This window comes from Mirounga angustirostris, unplaced genomic scaffold, assembly GCF_029215605.1.
Source record: "Mirounga angustirostris isolate CCGP_5_RB_7025 unplaced genomic scaffold, mMirAng1.0.hap1 SCAF_9, whole genome shotgun sequence".
NCBI lineage: Eukaryota > Metazoa > Chordata > Mammalia > Carnivora > Phocidae > Mirounga > Mirounga angustirostris.
The window spans coordinates 49,441,311-49,463,111 of NW_026991717.1; the positions used below are offsets into that span (position 1 = coordinate 49,441,311).

Here is a 21,801-nt window from a genome sequence, read left to right on the forward strand (position 1 = left end):
GGACTCCGGGATCATGACCTGAGCCGAAGGCAGTCACTTAACCAACTGAGCCACCCAGGCGCCCCCCAAATGATGGTCTGAGAGCCTTCATCAGAACAAAAGGCCAGGGCTGCTAGGCGCGGGGGCGGTGCACCTGCCTCTTACAGGTCTGGTCCCTCTGGTAACTCCTTTTTTTCTTTTTCTTTTTTTTGCATGCTCAGGCGCAAGGCTCTTTTCTTAAAACGAAGGCCTATTTCTTCGGTGATTCACTCAGGCCCCAGGGAACGGATAATAGCCCCAGGAGGGGTCTCTCGCCCGGGCAGTCACGAGAGGAGTTTGCGCGGCGGTCGCAGAGGCGCGCCCGGGGCACGCTGGGAACGCGGGGCGCCGCGGCCCGGCCTGACCCGGAAGGGCTGGTGCGTGGTAACCCCGGCTTCCCTAGCAACCGAGCAGGTGGCTAGTCCTAACCATCCGCATCCTCTTGTTCAGACACCTCGCGGGATGCCGCTGCGGGTTAGCGATTACAGCTGGCAGCAGACGAAGACTGCGGTGTTTATCTCCGTGCCTCTCCGGGGCGTCTGCGTCAGAGACGTGGACGTGTTCTGCACGGAAAACTATTTGAAGGTAGGAACTCGAGTTGTGCCTGCCGGGTCCCCGGGGGTGTGTTCCGAAGCTTCTAAGCGCTTCTACGTACACGCCGCAGGCGCGTTCTTGCAGACAAGCATCCTAAAATTTAGTTCTATTTTTTTTTTAAACCGAATCCCATGAGGTGATACCTCATCTTTAGACAGATGTCATCAGACCAGAGATGATTTTTATCCAGGATTTCTTCATATGCCTTGTTAATCGAGTAAATTTATAGCAGGCATTTAAGAAAATGATCTTGGTCCCATCATTTGTTTCTTAACGGCTGTGTCTTTATTTTGTGTAACTAAATTAAGCTCCGTTTACCCCCTTCTGAATAGGTCAACTTTTCTCCATTTTTATTTGAAGTGTTTCTCTATGCGCCCATAGACGATGAAAACAGCAAAGCCAAGATTGGGAATGACACTATTGTATTCACCTTGTATAAAAAAGAAGTGGCCATGTGGGAGACCCTTTCTGTGTCAGGTGGTAAGTTTTTTATTAAAGGATGTTCATCTGGTTGTGCTTTTTATATTTTATACCTTAAAATTTTTTTTCAGAACAATTGTTTCTCTTCTAGAAGAAAAAGTAGGAACGTGAGCATGATTTAAATGACATAGTGCTTCAGCTACCACTTAAATAACTTAAAGATTGAATAATTCAAAAGTTAGAGCACATTTGTAATAGTTCTCAAGCAGATGTGGGCTTGTGTCTTCAGAGGATAAGGCCTCTTGATATGATCTTTATTGAGCACTTATTTTGTGTTAGGCATTAATGCATCTGGTAATCCTCAGAACAACCTATTACTTAGGTTACCACCCTCCCACCCCCGTTTTTTGTTTTGTTTTTTTAAGGTGAGGCTAGTAAGGTACAGAAGGATTGAATAATTGGCACAGGTCACACAACTAGTAAGTGGCCGACTGGAACTGGAGCTTTAGCAGTTTGACTCTAGAGCAGTGGTTCTTAACCCTGGCCACATATTTGAATCACCTGCAAAACTTGTAAATAATACACATGTCTGAAGCTCACCCTAGACCAATCAAATCAATTTCTGTGAGTGGGAAAAGCTTTTCAGGGGTTATAATGTGCAAAGCTGAGATCCCCTATTCTCTGTACTCTTAATGAGTATTCTTCTGCTGCGATTGGCTTTGTGGGTCGTAATTGCCCACAAAGGTAAATTGCTTTACCTTTATTTTCTTCCTCCCTGTTCTAGTTGTCTTGTATTCTAGGGCTTTATATCTACTGCCTGAAATTTCTCGTAGGCCTCTGGCATTAAGTCTTCAGTAGGAACTACTGAGAATGGGGAGATTGCAGTCATTTTTTTTTAATTTATTTTTTTAGTAATCTCTACATCCAACATGGGGCTCGAACTCATGACCCCGAGATCAAGAGTCACATGCTCTTCCAACTGAGCCAGCTAGGCACCCTGCAGTCATTCTTTATATTGATTCTTTCTTGATATCTTGCAGTGAAATCTAATTTTGTAATCCCCAGGACCAGATAGAATTTTTCGGTAAAGTCTAGTATTCAGCTCAGAAAATACTGGCTAAGGTAGATTACCATAGCCAGGTTACTTTAGCTCTTTAGTGAGTTCCAGACTAACTGAAGAGTTTTTAAAAACCAGATTCTTGATGTCCTACTCACTCCTTCCTTTGTGATTCAGTAAGTCTGAGATGGGGCCTGGGACTATGTCGTGAAACACACCCAGGGTGTTCTGACTTCTTACCTAAGATCAAATGTAAACACTTTAATTTATTTCAATTCTTATTGATAATCTTAATTTTAAAGTAATATGGGACCAGAATCATCACCTATTACAATGGCTTATTTTAAAATAAACAGATTGGGAGTGGTGGGACCCCGGGTGATTCTGATGACTGACCGGGCTTGAGAACCACTGACTTAAATGTGTGTGTGTGTGTGTGTGTGTCTGTCTCCAGGAAACATTCTGTCTGCCAACTTGTTTTTTTTTTTTTTCCCAAAGATTTTATTTATTATTTGACAGAGAGAGAGATAGCAAGAGCAGGAACACAAGCAGGGGGAGTGGGAGAGGGAGAAGCAGGCTTCCTGCCGAGCAGGGAGCCCGATGTGGGACTCGATCCCAGGACCCTGGGATCATGACCTGAGCCGAAGGCAGACGCTTAACAACTGAGCCACCCAGGCGCCCTGTCTGCCAACCTGTTAAGATATAAAGAAGAATCATGGAACGCCTGGGTGGCTTAGTTGGTTAAGTATCTGCCTTCGGCTCAGGTCATGATCCCAGGGTCCTGGGATCGAGTCCCACATCGGGCTCCTTGCTCAGTGGGGAGCCTGCTTCTCCCTCTGCCTGCCACTACCCCCTGCTTGTGTGCGCTCTCTCTCTCTCTCTCTCTGTCTCCCACAAGTAAATAAATAAAAATCTAAAAAAAAAAAAAAAGAAGAATCATCAGGAAACCTGTTACTTTTCCCTACATGACACTTTCTTCTATGTCAAATTCTCTTCTTAACCTGCTTGGCTGTCTTTTCCAGGAGTGGGAAGGGAATTTTCTTTCCTAATCATGATCTTCCTCTCTGTTCTATACATCTGCTTGCAATTCACACCTACTTGATTCTTCTCTTTCATGGTAATATGGTCATCCATTCCAAATTTTGACTATTTAAACCAAAGCTTAACAAATTTTTTCTGTAAAGGACCAGATAGTATTTTGAATACTATGAGCCCCATGGTCTCAGTCACAATTACTTAGTTCTGCTATGGTAGCACAAAAGCAGCCAATAGACAACACATATATATGGACACCAAAATTTGAATTTTATCTAATTTTTATATGTCATATTATTTTGATTTTTCAACTATTTAAAAATGTAAAAATTATTCTTACCTTGTGTGCTAGAGGAAAACAGGCAGCAAGTTAGATTTGGCCATGGTATGCCAACCTCTGATTTAGACTAATCAAAACAGTCTTAAAACTAGTTTATGCAATAAGTAATGAGTATTGATTTTACTTCAAAAACCAGGTTTGAGATTCCTTTAGAAATCAAACTCAGTTACACAGCAACTCAGTGAAATTATTTCTTTAACAAGATTGTTTTTCACATAAAGTGTGTGGAACTAGATCCAATCTATACGCCACGTTTTCCTCATCTTTCAGAACATATTTGCTTAATTTTTTCCTGAAGATTTTTCTTGGTATACTTTTCATTTCTTTTAGATGTGAAAGTAGGTTCTTTTAGTTTACCCCTGAATCTGGTCCAGTTGTCTGTCACTCTGTTATTAAACAGGAGGAGGGTTGGGAGAGGCTTCAGACTTAATTCCAGTCCTAAGTCCTAGTCAAGATCTTGAATGAGAAAAGATTCCATTCTTTTTTTTTTCCTTTTCCTTTTTAAGGCAATTTCTTTGAAAATTAAAATTCCAGACTTTTTTTTAACCGATAACTGAAATTTAGCATTCCCTTCAATCATGAATGTAGGCAACAAACAGCTGTATCAAGAATTATCACAAATAGGGCACCTGGGTGGCTCAGATGATTAAGCGTCTGCCTTCGGCTCAGGTCATGATCCCAGGGTCCTGGGATCGAGTCCCACATCGGGCTCCCGGCTCAGCGGGGAGCCTGCTTCTCCCTCTGACCCTCTCCCCTCTCATGCTGTTTCTCTCTCGCTCGCTCTCTAAAAAATAAATTAAAAAAAAAATCTTAAAAAAAAAAAAGAAGTATCACAAATACATTTATATCACAAAGTACATTTATCTTTTATACTCACTACTTTGAAATTATAGTATTTATTACACTTGTTGGTATATATTAATGCATTAATGAAGAAGTATATATATTTTTGTGATATTGTATATCACACACAAAAAAACTCTTCTTCTCTTCTAGGAGACCCCATAGTGATGATTTATTGTGATTAGGTTTATAAGCAAATAGCCCTGGTTTCTTGACAGAGTGGAGAAAGATAAATGTGTACTCTTTCCCTCTATCCTGTCCCATCCCCTTCTCTTTACCACTTCCCCCCTCTCATTTCACTACCCTCTCTCCCTTTTATATCCCTCTCCCTGTCCTCATCATTCCCCCACTTTTTTAAAGATTTTATTTATTTATTTCACAGAGAGGACAAGAAAACACAAGCAGGGGGAGCAGCAGGCAGAGGGAGAAGCAGACTCCCTACTGAGCAGGGAGCCAGAAGTGGGACTCGATCCTGGGACTTCAGGATCATGACCCGAGTCGAAGGCAGATGCTTAACCCACTGAGCCACCCAGGCACCTATCATTCCCCCTCTTATTCTCCTTTTCTTTTGTTCCCACTTTCTCTCATTCGTATTTTCTCTCTCTCTCTCTCGTTCTCTCCCTCTGTAGTAATTAATTGCTGTTATAGTTGCTTGCTTACTTTTTAATGTTAGCTTGGCCAGTTTAATAGTGAGAAATGTTTTCATCTCTCCTTGTGAAGTTTGGTCCCCCCTCCCACCATCGCATCCTGGATCATCAGTATGTTAAGCAGTTTTCTCCTAAGTAAAACATTCATCATAATCCTAATTTAGTGATATTTCTTGTTTTAGTTGACAAAGAGATGATGCAAAGAATAAGGGAGAAATCTATTTTACAAGCACAAGAAAGAGCAAAAGAAGCTGCAGAAGCAAAAGCTGCAGCAAGGCGAGAAGATCAAAAATATGCACTAAATGTTATGATGAAGGTAAGTTGCAGATTGTTAGGAAAGTTCTCTAATTAAAGAGATAATAGTAAACTCTGTAAGGATGATTTATTCCAATCACTGTACTTCCTCACCTCTTTATTCATACTTTGATTATAGGATTTACTATGTTATAGAGGCTATCTACTACTTACATGTATTCCTGAAAATCTGTATGAAAGTAGAAGGTATACAGGTTGGACAATAGATTTACTTGTTTCAGGGAGAATGTTCTATTTCCAAGGGAGTAAAAAAATTATAATTTTGCATGGTAAAAGTGTTTTACTTCTTTTTTAATCTTGGAATAAAGGACATGATTATTTAAAACAAGAAGAGCCTAGATTATGTCAATACTAAACATTGACATATTCTTATCTTTTTAACTGTTGAGGCTTCCAAGTTAAAGCTTTTTTTTTTTTTTTTTTTTAAGATTTACTTATTTTAGAGAGAGAGCACACAAGCAGGGAGAGGGGCAAAAGGACAGGGAGAGAATCTCAAGCAGACTCCGACTTCTGGCTGAGTGCAGAGCCTGAAGCCAGGCTCAATCTCACTACCCTGAGATTATGACCTGAGCTGAAATCAAGAGTTGGACGCTTAACTGATTGAGCCACCCAGGCGCCCCTCAAGTTAAAGCTTTAATCAGCAATATATTTTTTGAGATATAATTCACATACCATATAATTCACCCATGTAAAGCTTACAGTTCATTAGTTCATAGTATTTAGAGATGTGCGACCATCACCACAATCAGTTTTAGGACATTTTCATCACCCAAAAAGAAACCCTGTGCCTGTTAAGAGTCACTCCCCATTTCTCCCATTCACTGCAGCCCCAGGCAACCACTAATCCACTTTATAGATTTACCTATTCTGACTAATTATTGCAAGTAATTTCTTATCTCATATTCTCATTTGACATCTTGAAAAGATTAAGGAATCTATAACTAGCATTTCATCAAGAGCTCTGTGGACCCATGATGCTTCTTTTGTATATGGATTACTAGTATTGTATTCATAATCAACAGTTCATGATTCCAAGGATGTCTCCACTTCTTTTATTACTTCTATTTGTCTTTTATATATACCCTATGGTTATATAGTGTCCTTTACTTAAAAATTTAGCACATGGTCAGCTGACCAAAGATTCCTGCTTTCAGTATACTTGAGTTCCATCTTTTCCTTATTGTGTTATCACTGCTGTCAGCCTTTTTTTTTTTAAAGATTTTTATTTATTTGACAGAGAGAGATACAGCGAGAGAGGGAACACAAGCAGGGGGAGTGGAGAGGGAGAAGCAGGCCTCCTGCCGAGCAGGGAGCCCGATGCGGGGCTCGATCCCAGAACCCCGGGATCATGACCTGAGCCAAAGGCAGACGCTTAACGACTGAGCCGCCCAGGCGCCCCATGCTGTCAGCCTTTTGATTTTATCATTTTCCTGAATTTTAAAAAATAAAAGCAAAATAATATAAAATTTGTGGTAACAGATAAATATTCCCTGAACTAATAAAATAGATAAATAATGGTATACATTTTGCTGTATTGGTAAAATAACAAAACTGGCAGTACCACCATACTGTGCCTTGAAGTTATTAATGTACTTATATCTGAAAGCCTGATTTGGTATTTGGAAAGGTGGTTTTGGGGTGTTAGTGTATAAAATATGAAGCTGTAGATGATATGAAAGTGGAAAGCACCTATGAAAGTCTATAACCTATACTACAAATGGTCCATTTTGTTTGTTTCTTTCCTTCAATAGAGTTCAGAGTTGAGATTATGTTTTCTTTCATCCTTATTACAGCTATTGCCAAGTTAAATAGTAGGTGCTCAAATATTTGAATGAATTAATGTAAATACATTGTTCTAGGACCCTGTGACAGTAGCTAAGTCCTATTTTGATGGATAGATGCAACATTTTTTACTCTGTCTAATCTTAGACATTCAGAAAAGAACTTTCAAGGTTCAGTAATAGTAGATGAAGAGCTAAAACAACAAAAGGCAACCTGTTATTAGCTTAAACCAAAAATTAAAACTTGATTTACATCTCAAAAAATAATAGTTTTTTGGTAGTTATCTTTTTTAAAAGATTTTATTTATTTATTTTAGAGAGAGAGATGGAGAGAGAGAGAGAGTGCGAGAGAGCATGAACAGGGGAGAGGGAGAAGCAGACTCCCCGCTGAGCGGGAAGCCGGACACGGCCTTGGGCCTCGATCCCAGGACCCTGGGATCATGACCTGAGCCAAAGGCAGACGCTTAACTGACTGAGCCACCCAGGCCCTCCTTAATAGTAATCTTTTAAAAATAATTAGCAGGGCTGGTGCTAAGACTCATTATGTCAGTTCACTGTGCTGTATGTATTAGTCTGCTTGGCCTACCGTAACAAAATACCACAGATTGGATGGCTTAAATGACAGACATTTATTTTCTAAAAGTTCTGGAGTCCAGAAGTCTCAGATTGAGGTCCAGCAAAGTCAGTTTCAGATGAGGAGTCTATTCTTGGCTTGTAGTTGGTGGAGAGAGAGAAAGAAAGAAATCAGGTGTCTCTTCTTAGTAGGGCACTAATCCTGTTCTATCAGGGCCCCATGCTTATGACCTCATTTAACCCTAATTGCTTCATCAAAGTCCCCATTTCCAAGTACAGCCACTCTGAGGATTAAGGCTTCAACATATACATTTGGCGGGGACACAAACATCCAGTCAATAACACTGTGTAATAAACTATCCAAAATTTAGTGATGTAAAGGCACAAAGACTTACTTCTCAACATTCTGTGTGTTGGTGAGGCATTTCTTGTCAGCTGGGGCTGGATTTATTATGGCTGGATGTGCTAGGATGGCCTCACTCACATGTCTAAAACCTTGCCTGGAAGAGCTGTAGCCTCTCTCTACATGTGGTATTTCAGTCTCCAGGGCTTCTTGACTTCGTAGTCCAGGTTCTTGGTAGCAAGAAAGGGAAAGCCCTAATGCACAAGCACTTTTAAAGCTTCTGCTATGTCATATTTGCTAATGTCCAGTTAGCCAAAATAAGTCACTGGAGAGAGAGACTACACCTCTTCTACGAAAGAGGGATTAAGTCATATTGCAAAGGGGTGTGCAGAGAGGGATGGGAGGAATTTGGGGCCATTTTGCAATTAATTTTACTCAATTAGTTTGAATTTAAAAGATTAGGGTTTAAATAATAAAGAGAACTTGATTCATCCAGCAGGAAAAGTTCAGAGATAAAGCAGTGATCAAATGTAGTTAAATCAAGGCTCTGATTCCATTTCTCTGCATCATCTTTAGCACTGCCTTTCCTTGTGTCTGCTCATCCTTAGGTTGATAGTGAGATGATCCATGTCTGCATATAACAAGGCCCAGGGGAAGACAGGCTATTTTGTTGGCTCCCTTGTAAGCTCCATAAAACAATTGCTTTCAATGTTGTAAAATATTAAAATTTGAACACATTTCAATGAGTTTTGAAGTGTTTGATGCTTCACACTTGGTTTACAGCATCAGCTTTTTGGTGTCTTTGCTGCTGATCTATCATTCATTCATTTAACAGTTATTTATTGAAAACTGTGAAAGGTGTCGCTACAGAGCTGAACAAGTCAGTCTTCACTCTCAGTTTACTCATGGTATAGAGAAGGTGACAGACAAGAAAAAACAGATTACACCATAGGATGCATGAGAAGTCATGGGAGGATAGAAAGAGAACACTGACGAAAGATTGGTATCTCAGTCTGAGAGTACAGGCAGGAAATATGAGGCAGTGTTTTTTGTGCCAAATATTGGAGAATGAGTCACAGGTATCTGAGGAATAAATGGAAAAATTATAAATAACTTGGATAAGTCCATGACAGAATATGGCCCAGTGAGGGAACATTTGTTGGTCAGAAATAAAGCTTAGTATCTTGAAAATTTTTCTGCAGGTAATGGGGAACTCTTAAGGGATTTTTCAGCAAGAATATCAAATTAATTGGGTTTGTGTGTTGGAAAAGCTCATTCTGGTTAATGAGTATGAAGTGGTTGCAGGGTAGAGGCAGAGCTTTTGTATTTTTAAGATGGAAAGAACCTGAGCACGTTTACATGTTGAAGAAGGAAGCTAGTAAAGAGAGAGAAGTTGATAATACAACCAAGGGAGGGGACTGATGATGATGGAACAGGTGGGATGAAGGTTGGAACAGGTGAAAAAATTAGTCTTAGCTAAGAGCAGTATATTTTATCTTTGGACACTAGAGGGCAGGAATAAGGAATAACACGATTTGGAAAATTCTGAAGGACACAGACAGTTAAAAAGAATCCTTTGTTTTCAGGGCGAAGGAGGCAAGAGAGAAAGAGGTTGAGGTGGAGGTATACGTTTTGAGGTGATTAATGGAAGTTTGGAATACTGACACCAAACTGATCTTCTGAAACATGCTCTCTTTGTCTGACAATTTTGACTGCTACTGCCTGCTTTGTCTGTCTTCTTTACTATTTTATTTTATAGGTTACCCTCTTCCCTTTTGAGTTTCCTTTTTGTTTTCTTCTTCAGGGGAAGTACTACTTCACTTTTGCCCTCTGAGCTTTTAACCTAGGTAAATCAAATTTGAAGTGCTTTCTTCTGTCATTTTCACAAAGTTGAAACTCAAACTGTGAAACAACTTTGCATATTCATGCAGATGAGGTATAAGTTGCTTTCTGGAATTGTCTAGGTTATGCTATAGGGCCTTAAAAAGTTCTTATCAGTGAACCAGATGCCCTGTTTATTGGAAGTGTGTACAATGTACAAAAACCACAAGGAACTGCTTGGCTCTTTTTTTATTCCATTTTTTAATAGTAATGTTCATGTTCCTAGAATTTTTTTTATCCCCCAGCCCCTCCTTTTTCTGCACTTTCTTCCCTTTCAATGCACGTCAGCACTGTTGACCCTATTGACTTTCTCACAATCCTGTTTCTTGCTTTTGCATGTTTAGCATTTTCCCTATAAACCATTCTTAGGGCTCTATGCTTTTGGTATCTCCTAACTCCTTTGACCTACTCCTTATATGTGAAATCTTCATTCTCTTACTTTATTTGTTATTAACAGTTATTACCATCGTAAGACACTTAATTGTGCTGTTAGTATACTCAGTCTTTGTATCAAAATTCCTTTTGAATTTTATTTTTCACCTTTATTATCTTTGATATTTCTTATTGAGAAGTTTTATTATTTTTTTAAGATTTTATTTATTTATTTGACAGAGAGAGACACAGCGAGAAGGAACACAAGCAGGGGGAGTGGGAGAGGGAGAAGCAGTCTCCCTGCGGAGCAGGGAACCCAATGCGGGGTTCTCCCAGGACCCTGGGATCATGATCTGAGCCGAAGGCAGACACCCCATGACTAAGCCACCCAGGCGCCCCAAGAAGTTTTACAGATCAAATACATTTTTTTGTTCGTTTTTCCTTCAAAGTGCTGCCATGGTGGCTTTTATTTTATTTTTAAGTATTTTATTTTCCAGTTTTATTGAGGTATAATTTGACAAAAATGTAATATATCTAAAGTGTATAATGTGAACAGTTGATATACATATATTTTGTGAAAGGAATCCCATAATTAATGTATATATCACATTAATTAATTAATTAATTAATTAATCTATCACAAAGGGAGGGAAAACTGAATGGGAAGAAATCAGAGAAGGAGACAAACCATGAGAGACTCTGGACTCCGAGAAACAAACTGAGTGTTACAGAAGGGAGGGGGGTGGGGGGATGGGGTAACCAGGTGGTGGGTATTAAGGAGGGCATGTGTTGTGATGAGCACTGTGTGTTATACGCAACTAGTGAATTGTTGAACAATACATCAAAAACTAATGATGTACTATATGTTGGCTAACTGAACATAATAAAAAAATAAATGTTTGATGGAATTCAAAAAAATACATATATCACTTCATAAAGTTACCTTTACATTGGATCTCAGCACTTAGAGCTAAAAATTTGTACCCTATTACAGCTTCTCCCCATTTCCCTTGCCCCCTAGCCCCTGACCACCACCATTCTGCTCTTTGTTTCTATAAGTTCAACTTAAAAAAAAAAATTCTACGTGTAAATGATATGCTGTATTTCATATATACTATGCATATGTTACATATAGTATATACATAATATATATGTGTGTGTATATAATGAACATAATGTGTGTGTATATGCACACACATATATATATATGTGTGTGTGTGTGTATATATATATATATATATATATATATACATATATACATATCACATTTTCTTTATCCATCCATCAGTGGACACTTAAGATTGTTTCTATAGGGGTGCCTGGGTGGCTCAGTCAGTTAAGCATCTGACTTTGGCTCAGGTCTTGATCTCGGCGGGGAGTCACTGCTCAACAGAGAGTCTACTTCTCTCTCTATCTGCCCCCTCCCCCCTCTCAAATAAATAAATAAAATCTCTAAAAAAAAAAAAGATTGTTTCTATATCTTGGCTATCGTGAATAATATTGCAGTGAACAAGGTATGGTAGTATAAAGACATCTCTTGGAGATAGTGATTTTGTTTCCTTTGAATATATATGTCTATTAGTCATTTATATATCTTCTTTGGAAAAATGACTAGTCAGGTCCTTGGCCCATTTAAAAGTTTTTATTTACTTTCTTGCTACTGAGTTATATGAGTTCTTCTATATTTTGCATATTAACCCCTTATTGGCTGTGTGGTTTACAGATATTTCTCTCATTCAGTACATTACCTTTTCATATTGTTGATGTTTTCTTTTGCTGTGCAGAAGCTCTGAAGATGTAGTCTTACCTTATTTTTGCTTTTGTTGCCTTTGCTTTTAGTGTCAAATCTAAAAAGTCATTGCCAAACCAATGTCAAGGAACTTACCACCTATGTTTTCTTCTAGGAGTTTTAGGTTTTGGTTTTTACATTCAAGTCTTTAATCCATTTTGAGTAGATTTTTTTGTATGGTGTAAGGTAGGGATCCAGTTTTGTTCTTTTGTATGTGAATATCCATTTTTTTCTAGCACCATTTACTGAACAGACTATCCTTTCATCACTCTACATTCTTAGTGCTTTTGTCAAAAATTAATTGATCATACATGCATAGGTTTATTTCTGGGCTCTCTGTTCTGTTCCATTGATCTATGTGTCTGTTTTTATGGCAATACCATACTGTTTTGATTATTATAGCTTTATAATATAGTTTGAAATCAGAAAGTATGATTCCTCCAGCTTTGCTCTTCTTGCTCAAGATTGCTTTAACTAGTCAGAATCTTTTTTGGTTCCATCTAAATTTTAGGATTTTTTTTTTTTTTTTCTATTTCTGTGAAAAATGCCATTGGAATTTTGATAGCGGTTGCACTGACTCTGTAGATCACTTTGGGTAGTGTGGATATTTTAACAATATTAATTCTTCCAATATGAACATGGGATATCTTTCCATTTATTTGTGTCTTCTTCAATTTCTTTCAGCAATGTTTTGTAGTTTTCACTGTACAGATCCCTCATTTCTTGGAAGGATGTTGAATTTTGTTAAATGCTTTTTCTATATCTATTGAAACGATCATATGATTTTAACCCTTCATTTTGTTAAATTGGTGTATGACATTGATTGATTTGCATATATTGAACTATCCTGCATCCAAGGAATAAATCTTATTTGGTCATGGTGTATAATCCTTTCAATATACTGTTGAGTTCAGTTTGCTAATATTTTATTGAGAATTTTTACATGTATATTCATTAGGGATATTGGCCTATAGTATTCTTTTCTTGTAGTGTCCTCATTTGACTTTGGTACCAGAGTAGTGCTGGCCTCATAAAATGAGTCTGGGAGTGTTCCCCACTCTTCAGTTTTGGAAGATTTAAAAAAATGGTATGTATTAATTCTTTTTTTATGTTTGGTGGAATAGACCAGTGAAGCCATCTCATGCTGGACTTTTCTTTGTTGGAGTTTTTTTGTTTGTTTGCTTATTTATTGAAATATTTTACTTATTTACCTGAGAGAGAGAGAGAGTGTGTGCATGTGTAGGAGGAGGGGCAGAGGGAGAGGGAGAAGCAAACTCCCCGCTGAGCAGGGAGCCTAACGTGGTGCTTGATCCCCCAACCCTGGGATCATGACCTGAGCCAAAGGCAGACACCTAACCAACTGGGCCACCCAAGCACCCCTGTTGGGAGGTTTTTGATGACTGCTTCAATCTCTCTTATAATTGGCCTGCTTAGATTTTCTCTTCATGATTATAACCATCCTAATGGGTGGGAAATGGTATCTCAATGTGGTTTTGATTTACATTTACCTAATGTTAGTGATGTTGAGAATCTTCCCAAGTGTTTCTTAGCCATTTGTATATCTTAATTGTATATCTAATAAAGTCCTTTGTTCATTTTTAAATTGGATTATTTGTTTTTGTTGTTGAGTTGTAAGAGTTATATATTCAAGATAATAGATCCTTATCAGAAAATGATTTGCGAAAATTTCCCCCAATTTATAGATTTTTTTCACTTTGCTAGTATCCTGTGACATACAAAAGCTTTAAGTTTCATAAAGTCCAATTTGCCTATTTTTCTTTTGTTGCTCATACTTTTGGTGTCAGTCATATCTAAAAATTCAGTGGTGGGGTACCTGGGTGGCTTAGTCAGTTAAGTCAGTTAAACTCTTGGTTTCGGCTCAGGTCATGATCTCAGGGTCCTGGGATCGAGCCCCGCATCAGGCTCTGTGCTTAGCAGGGAGCCTACTTCACGATTTTCTCTCTCCCTCTGCCCCTCTCCACCCCTGTTCCTGTTCACTCTCTAAAATAAATAAGTAAATCTTAAAAAAACTAAATAAATAAAAATTCAGTGCTAAATCCAAGGTCATGAAGGTTTACCTTGTGTTTTCTTCTAGGAGTTTTATGGTTTTTACCTCTTATATTAAGTTGTTCATTTATTTTGAGTTATTTTTTTTTTTAAAGATTTTATTTATTTATTTGACAGAGAGACACAGCGAGAGAGGGAACACAAGCAGGGGGAGTGGGAGAGGGAGAAGCAGGCTTCCTGCGGAGCAGGGAGCCCGATGCAGGGCTCGATTCCAGGACCCTGGGATCATGACCTGAGCTGAAGGCAGACGCTTAAAAACTGAGCCACCCAGGTGCCCCTATTTTGAGTTATTTTTTGTATATGATTTGAGCTATGAGTCCTGCTTTATTCTTCGGCGTGTGGATTTTTAGTTGTCCCAGGAGCATTTGTTTAAGAGACTATTCTTTCCGCATTGAATAGTCTTGACCTTGTCAAAAATCAATCAGCTCATTGGGCATGGATTTATTCTCTGGTTCTCAATTTTATTCCATTGATCTATATGTCTGTCTCTGTCAGTACCACACTTTCCTGACTACTGTAGCTTTGTTGTAAGTTTTGATATTAGGAAGTGTGAGCCCTCCAAGATTTTATTTTTCAAGATATTTTGGCTATTCTCGGTCCCTTGTAATTCTATTTGAATTTGAAGATTGGCTTTTCCATTTCAATTATTATTGTAGCATATCCATATGTTATCTGATAATTTGAAAAGGTCATTTCATAAAATTTTATTTCTTTTAAGGATTTTTTATTTTTTATTTTTAAGTAATCTCCATATCCAACATGGGGCTCGAACTCACAACCCTGAGATCAAGAGTCATGCACTTTACTGACTGAGCCAGCCAGGCACCCCTAAAATCTTATTTTGTTAAAAGATTTTATTTATTTATTTGAGAGAGAGAGAGAGAGAGTGCACGACCTGGGGGTGAAGGGGCAGTGAGAGAGGGAATAGCAGACTCCCCCCCACCACCCTGCCACCCCGAGCAAGGAACCCAATGCTGGGCTCAATCCCAGGACCCTGAGATCACGACCTGAGCCGAAGGCACTTAACCAACTGAGCCACCCAGGTGTCCAGTCTTATTTTTATAATTTAAAAAATGAGTAGAAAATGAAAGGATGGTAAGATTACTAGTAATTTTTTTCTTTTTGGTATTTTCTGTGTTCTCCCAATAATAAACATATTTTTTCATAATAAGGAAACTTTTTAAAAAAAAACTGGCAGTACTTACCTTCTTTTTTTTTTTTTTTAAAGATTTTATTTATTTATTTGAGAGAGAATGAGAGAGAGCACATGAGAAGGGGGAGGGTCAGAGGGAGAAGCAGACCCCCTGCTGAGCAGGGAGCCCGATGCGGGACTCGATCCCGGGACGCCAGGATCATGACCCGAGCTGAAGGCAGTCGCCCAACCAACTGAGCCACCCAGGCGCCCCAGGACTTACCTTCTTATGGTTATTTTTCCTACTTTTTTTTTTTTTTAAGATTTATTTATTTATTTGAGAGAGAGAATGTGTGTGTACATGTGAACAAGGAGGGGCAGAGGTAGAGGGAGAGAGAATCTTAAGCAGACTCTGATCTCATGACCCTGAGATCACGACCTGAGCTGAAACCAAGAGTCAGATGCTTAACTGACTGCGCAACTCAGGCACCCCCTTTTTCCTACTTTTAATTTCTTTTTGCTCTAATAGGAATGTACTAATTTTCTGTGTAAATCTAACAAATTTCTAAGCGTATGAGAAATTAACTTTAGCCATTAATTTGGTAACATCAGAAAAGGCAGTAGGGCGCCTGGGTGGCTCAGTTGGTTAAGCGACTGCCTTCGGCTCAGGTCATGATCCTGGAGTCCTGGGATCAAGTCCCGCATCGGGCTCCCTGCTCGGCAGGGAGCCTGCTTCTCCCTCTGACCCTCCCCCCTCTCATGTGCTCTCTGTCTCTCTCATTCTCTCTGTCTCAAATAAATAAATAAAATCTTTAAAAAAAAAAAAAAAAAAGAGAAAAGGCAGTAATCTCTGACACTGCCTTTCTTATATATATATTTTGTCAAGTATGCTGACCTACCTCATTTTTGTGTAGGTATATTCCAGATTCACAGCACTTGTGTAGAAGTAAACTTTCAGCAGTCATACATGTGTCCACCTTTTTTGTTTATTTCAAGCTTTTTCATCTCTTCCAGAGGTATGGTTAAAATTTATTCATTCATTCATTATACCCATTAGGGTATTTGTTAGCTTTGGAAAGAACAGAGTGTAGAAGAAGAAATACTTTTGTTTAGAGAAAAATTGAAAGAACCGAAGTTGTTGAATGGTTCCTGTCTTCTCAACAGCAAAGTCTTTTGAGATGGAAGTAGCAGAATCCAATTAGGCATCTCTAAAAAGGAAATTGTTTGCAAAAGTCAGTTGTCAGAGATGAATAAAATTATTACTGAGCAGCAAGGATAAGATGAATGGTAGGGTACAAAAGTATATTAACTAATTTTCATTGGCCCAAACCTGTCAGTTTTGGTCCTTGAATTTGTTTTTTTTTTTTTAAGTTTTTATTTATTTTTAAGTACTCTTCACACCCAACACGGGGCTCAGACTCACAACCTGGAGATCAAGAGTCACATGCTCTACTGACAGCAAGTAAGGCACCCCTGTCCCTTGCATTTGCAGTCAAATGCTCTACCACTGAGCTATACCCCCACTGTCCCTTGCATTTGAAGGCTAGTCAAATGGGAACTTTGTAACATACATAATATTAAATATGTCCGTACTGTCTCTGTGTATAATAAACTTGGGTACTGGCTTAAGAAAAATTTCTCCATCAGTAAGCTGAAGCTGAATCTTTTTTTTTTTCTTTTTGAAGATTTTATTTATTTATTTGACAGAGAGAGACACAGCGAGAGAGGGACTACAAGCAGGGGGAGTGGGAGTGGGAGAAGGAGAAGCAGGCTTCCCGCGGAGCAGGGAGCACGATGTGGGACTCAATCTCAGGGACCCTGGGATCATGACCTGAGCTGAAGGCAGACGTTTAATGACTGAGTCACCCAGGCACCCCTGAAGCTGAATCTTTAAAAGATACCAAACAAATCGTGACAGGGTTATGAAATCATATACTGTAAAAACAGAATTTTCTACCACATAATAACTTTTGTTGAAGGAGAGAGGGAAAGCTAACTAGTGTAATAAGAGCTTGCTTTTATTCTTGTCTACATGTGTAGTTTCCAAGTTACTTACAAATTCTTATGCTTTTTATAGTAAGTTCAAATATCAATTCAATGAAGTAAACTGAAAGGGAGGATAACCTATGTCCAAATTTGTTGGAAAGCTGAACAATTTCCTTTCAGTAATTCATGAGTTTTATTTTTGGTTTGTGAATTAATTAGCCATTGGCTCTCCTTATAGCTCTTACTGTTTTCTTTGGGCCCCTTTCACCTATTTTGAAAATTTGCCAAAGGGAAAAGAGAAATGTCTTAGTTGGCTCAGGCTATCGTAACAAAAAATGACAGAGTGCATGGCTTAAATGACAGAAATTTATTTCCTCACAGTTCTGGAGGCTGGGAAGGCCAAGCTCTAGGTGTGGGTCAATTCAGTTTCTAGTGAAGACTCTCCTCCTGACTTACATATATGACTGCCTACACACTGTGTTCTCACAAGGTGGAGAGAGAGAGAGAGAGAGAGAGAGAGAGAGAGAAAGCTCTCTGGTGTCTGTTCTTATAAGGACACTAGTTCTGTTTTATTAGGATCCCACCCTTATGGTCTCATTTAACCTTAATTACCTCCTTGTAGGTCTTATCTCCAAATATTGTCACATTTGAGGATTAGGACTTCAATATATGGATTTGGGGACCATGATTTAGCTCATATAAGAGAGGAGAAATAAAATGAAAATCAGTTTTGTTCCATTTTAACTTTGGCTGTAACAGATGTCTATATAATTCTAAACACCAGATTCCCATTTCCATAGAACATAAATAACTAAATAATTTCAGAAGTTTATAACTTTCAAGAAAAATTTTAAAACTATTAAACTTTAGACTGAGTTATTATTTTAATTTTCCTTCTTAAGGAATTCTTCGTTAGAATGATATATAGCTACATGTGGAAGATAATACTTTAAGATATTCTTACCTGGGACACCTGGGTGGCTCAGTTGGTTAGGCATCTGACTCTTGATTTTGGCTCAGGTCAATCTCACAGTTGTGGGTTAGCATGGAGTCAGGCTCTGCTGGAGTGGGGAGCCTGCTGGAGATTCTCTCTCCCTCTGCCCCTCCTCCCCCTAGAATAAATAAATCTTTGAAAAAAGATATATTCTTACCTGGCATTTTTGCATATTGTCTACTTTTTCCATTAGAATTCTTTTTTAAGATTTTTTTTTTTTTTTTTTTTTTTTTTGCGAGAGAGAGAATGAGAGACAGAGAGCATGAGAGGGAGGAGGGTCAGAGGGAGAAGCAGACTCCCTGCTGAGCAGGGAGCCCGATTTGGGACTCCACCCCGGGACTCCAGGATCATGACCTGAGCCGAAGGCAGTCGCTCAACCAACTGAGCCACCCAGGCGCCCCCATTAGAATTCTTAACATATTAAACGGTTATTTTAAATTCCATGTCTGATCATTTTTATATTTGTGTTATATCTGAGTCTGGTTCTGTTGATTATTGTCTCTTTATGGTGTGTTTTTCTTGCCTTTTGGCAGGTCTTGCAATTTTTTATTGAAAGCTAGACCTGTATCAGGTAGTAGAAACTGAGGTTATTAGGCTGTTAGGGTATAGATTTATTTTAATGTGGCTGCTATGTTTAATGTTAGCTGTGGCTGTATGTATCAGAAGCTTTAAAGGCTTCTAGTGTCTGGTATTTTTTTTTTTTAACTCCCCCTTTGACTCTGGGCTTCTCCATTTTTTCTTCTTCTGAGAGAGTCTTTATCGTAAGATTCTCTCTTATATAATCTACTCTAATTATCCTGGAGCCCTTTTGGTGTGGTAGTAAATTGTAAGGGAAAGGAAGCATTCATAATCTTTCAATTAAATATCACTTTTTTCATGGGCCTGTATCTTGGGACTGTGATCTTGACAAGTTTTCTCCCAGTGAGACAGCTTTTCCCCACTGCCTCCTATTACCTTCCTTGGCTGTAGTGTTCCTGGTCTATTTTTTTGAATCCCTATTAACTATTTTCTTCTCTCCTTAGGTTGGACAGAGAGGCTGGAGAAGACTGGAATGGGAGGGATTCTCTTCCCCCAGCAGAGATAAGGGACTTAAGCTTTGGCAAAGTCCTTTTCTCTGGATGGTAGATCTTTAAGGAGAATGCTCTAGGTATTTCTGTAATCCACAATGACTATTCTTCCCCTCCCTTTGCCAGAGACACAGTTATCTTATTCAGAGCTTCATCATTGTAGCCTGAGGGAGTTTCTGGAGGTGAAGCCCACAAAAATGTGGGGGCATTTCTCAAGACTGTGGCCTGAAAGTTTATCATTCTCCTGCTAGTCCACCCTTAAGCGCCAGTATTTTGTCAAAATTACTATTTAAGTATTCCTATTAGTTTATAGCTCTAGTTACTTTTGCTACAGGTAAGCAGATCTTTGTGTCTTTTTGGATACACCTGTCTCTCCAGATTACAGGGTAACAGTTTGCCCTGCAACTTTCTTCTTTGATGAGTCAAAGAAAACTAGTTGTTTTTCAGTTTGTCCATCTTTTTTTGTTGTTGTGAGGATTGGAGTGACAACCTTCTAAGCTTTTTGCCTATCAAAGCTGAAACTAGAGCTCCTTTATAATATATATATTTAGGTTGTTGTAAAACTTTTTAATGGTTGCTAGATGCACTTTTAACTTATAAGAATCTACTTCAAGTAAACACTGACTCAATTCCAGTAAAATATAGCGACTTTCCTCTAATACCTCTTTGGGCTGCTTTGCCATTCATGTGTATGTAGTTGTTATAACTCAATAATATATGTTATAATTCTACTTTAAAAATTATCGCTTTTTAAAAGAAATCATAGGTTTTTAAAGAAATCAAGAGAGTAAAGGCAAAAAAAGGTCTGTATTGTCTTTTTTTCTTGATTAAACCATGTAATATAATATCAGCAGTCCTTTTTCATTTGTTTGTTTTAAAACTGGAAATTTGTACCTTTTGACCCCTTTTACCCATTTCGCCCAACCCAACATCCCATCACTGGCAATCACGTTTGTTCATGGTATCTATGAGCTTAGGGGTTTTTTGTTTGTTTTACAGATTGCACATATAAGTGAGATCACATGGTATTTGTCTTTCTCTGTTTTATTTCACTTAGCATAATGCCCTCAAGGTCCATCCGTATTGTTGTAAATGGCAAGATTTCATTCTTTTTTGTGGCTGAACAATATCCTAGTGTGTATATATATTCCAGATTTTCTTTCTGTTCATCCATTGGTAGACACTTAGATTGTTTCCATGTCTTGGCTATTGTAAATACTGCTGCCGTAAAGCTGGGGCCATGCATATATCTTTTTTAGTATAAGTTTTCATTTTCTGTGGAAGTAGATCATGTGGTTGTTTTATAGTTAATTTTTCGAGGAACCTCCAAACAGTTTTCCATAGTGTTTGCACCAATTTATACTCCCCCTAACGATGTACAAGGGTTCCCTTTTCTCCATATCCTCACCAACGCTTGTTATTTCTTTTCCTTTTGATACTAGCCATTCTAACAGGTGCAAGGTAATATCTCACTGTGGTTTTGATTTGCATTTCCCTGGTAATTAGTGATGTTGAGGATCTTTTCATGTACCTGTTGGCCACCTGTATGTCTTCTTTGGTAAAATGTCTATTTGGGTCCTCTCTTCATTTTTTAATTGGATGGTTTGTATTTTTGGATATTAGCCCCTTATCAGATATTTTAATTTACAAATGTTTTCTTTCATTCAGTAGGTTAGCTTTTTTTTTTTTTTTTTCCATATCATTATTTTTAATGTCCAGCATTTACAATACGAGGGCCAGAGCTTTCACCCCAACTCAAGTTTATAAATTCTCAATTGGCTTGTGAGGCCAATAGGGATACTTCTTCTTGTCTAATTTGGTTTCTGGAAAGACTTCATTCAGGTCCTCAATGGTCATCTGATCAAATGGAATTATGTTCCGCATCTTCTCCAGCTCTTTTTCATATTCCTCAATCCTGGCCTTTGAGAGAGACAAAAACTCGGCACAACTTTTCACATCTTCTTTTTCTTCAGCATCCACCTGAACAGTATATTTATCCTCTGGCACAGGAACCTTCAGGGCATTAAACTTCTTCTCAAAGTCATCTACCAAACCAGCCTTCGCCACATTGGCCTTGTAGTAAGCCCAGTCGATAGCAGGTGGTTTCTCAGGGAGAGTAGCCAACCTGGAGGTAAGGGTCTCATTCCAGGATTTCAGGGAGTTAGCAATGGCCTTCTGGTTTCGGGATATGATCTCCCCAAAAGCTACCCAGTCAATGGATTTTAGAGCAAGTTTTCACGCAGCCATCTTGAGATCCTTCACCGACCCCGGCGGCCCAGAGACCACAGCAGCAAGGAACGGAACTCAGTAGGTTAGCTTTTCATTTCGTTGATGGTTTCCTTTGCTATGCAGAAGCTTCTTAGTTTGATCTCACTTGTTTATTTTTGCTTTTCTTGCCTTTGTTTTTGGTGTCAAATCCAAAAAATCATCACTAAGACCAATTATCAAGAAACTTACTGCCTATGTTTTCTTATAGGAGTTTTATGGTTTTTAGATCCTACAATCAAGTTATTAATCCATTTTGAGTTAAATTTTGTGTATGGTGTG

The 21,801-nt window shown here is 38.6% G+C and overlaps 1 protein-coding gene and 1 pseudogene across 2 annotated transcripts in view; one reads left to right on the forward strand and one right to left on the reverse strand.

The window, feature by feature from the left end:
* DNAAF4 (dynein axonemal assembly factor 4) overlaps positions 1 to 21,801 on the forward strand; it is a 92,416-nt gene that overhangs the window by 26,402 nt on the left and 44,213 nt on the right. Inside the window, exons 5-7 of the mRNA XM_064570448.1 lie at positions 201 to 603; positions 945 to 1,092; positions 5,137 to 5,270. Of these exons, the coding sequence (XP_064426518.1) occupies positions 201 to 603; positions 945 to 1,092; positions 5,137 to 5,270 (685 nt within the window). The remainder of the gene's footprint in view (positions 1 to 200; positions 604 to 944; positions 1,093 to 5,136; positions 5,271 to 21,801) is intronic.
* On the reverse strand, positions 20,932 to 21,501 carry LOC135361471 (ATP synthase subunit d, mitochondrial-like; annotated as a pseudogene). The gene has a single exon (XR_010404751.1). The product of XR_010404751.1 is annotated as an ATP synthase subunit d, mitochondrial-like (transcript).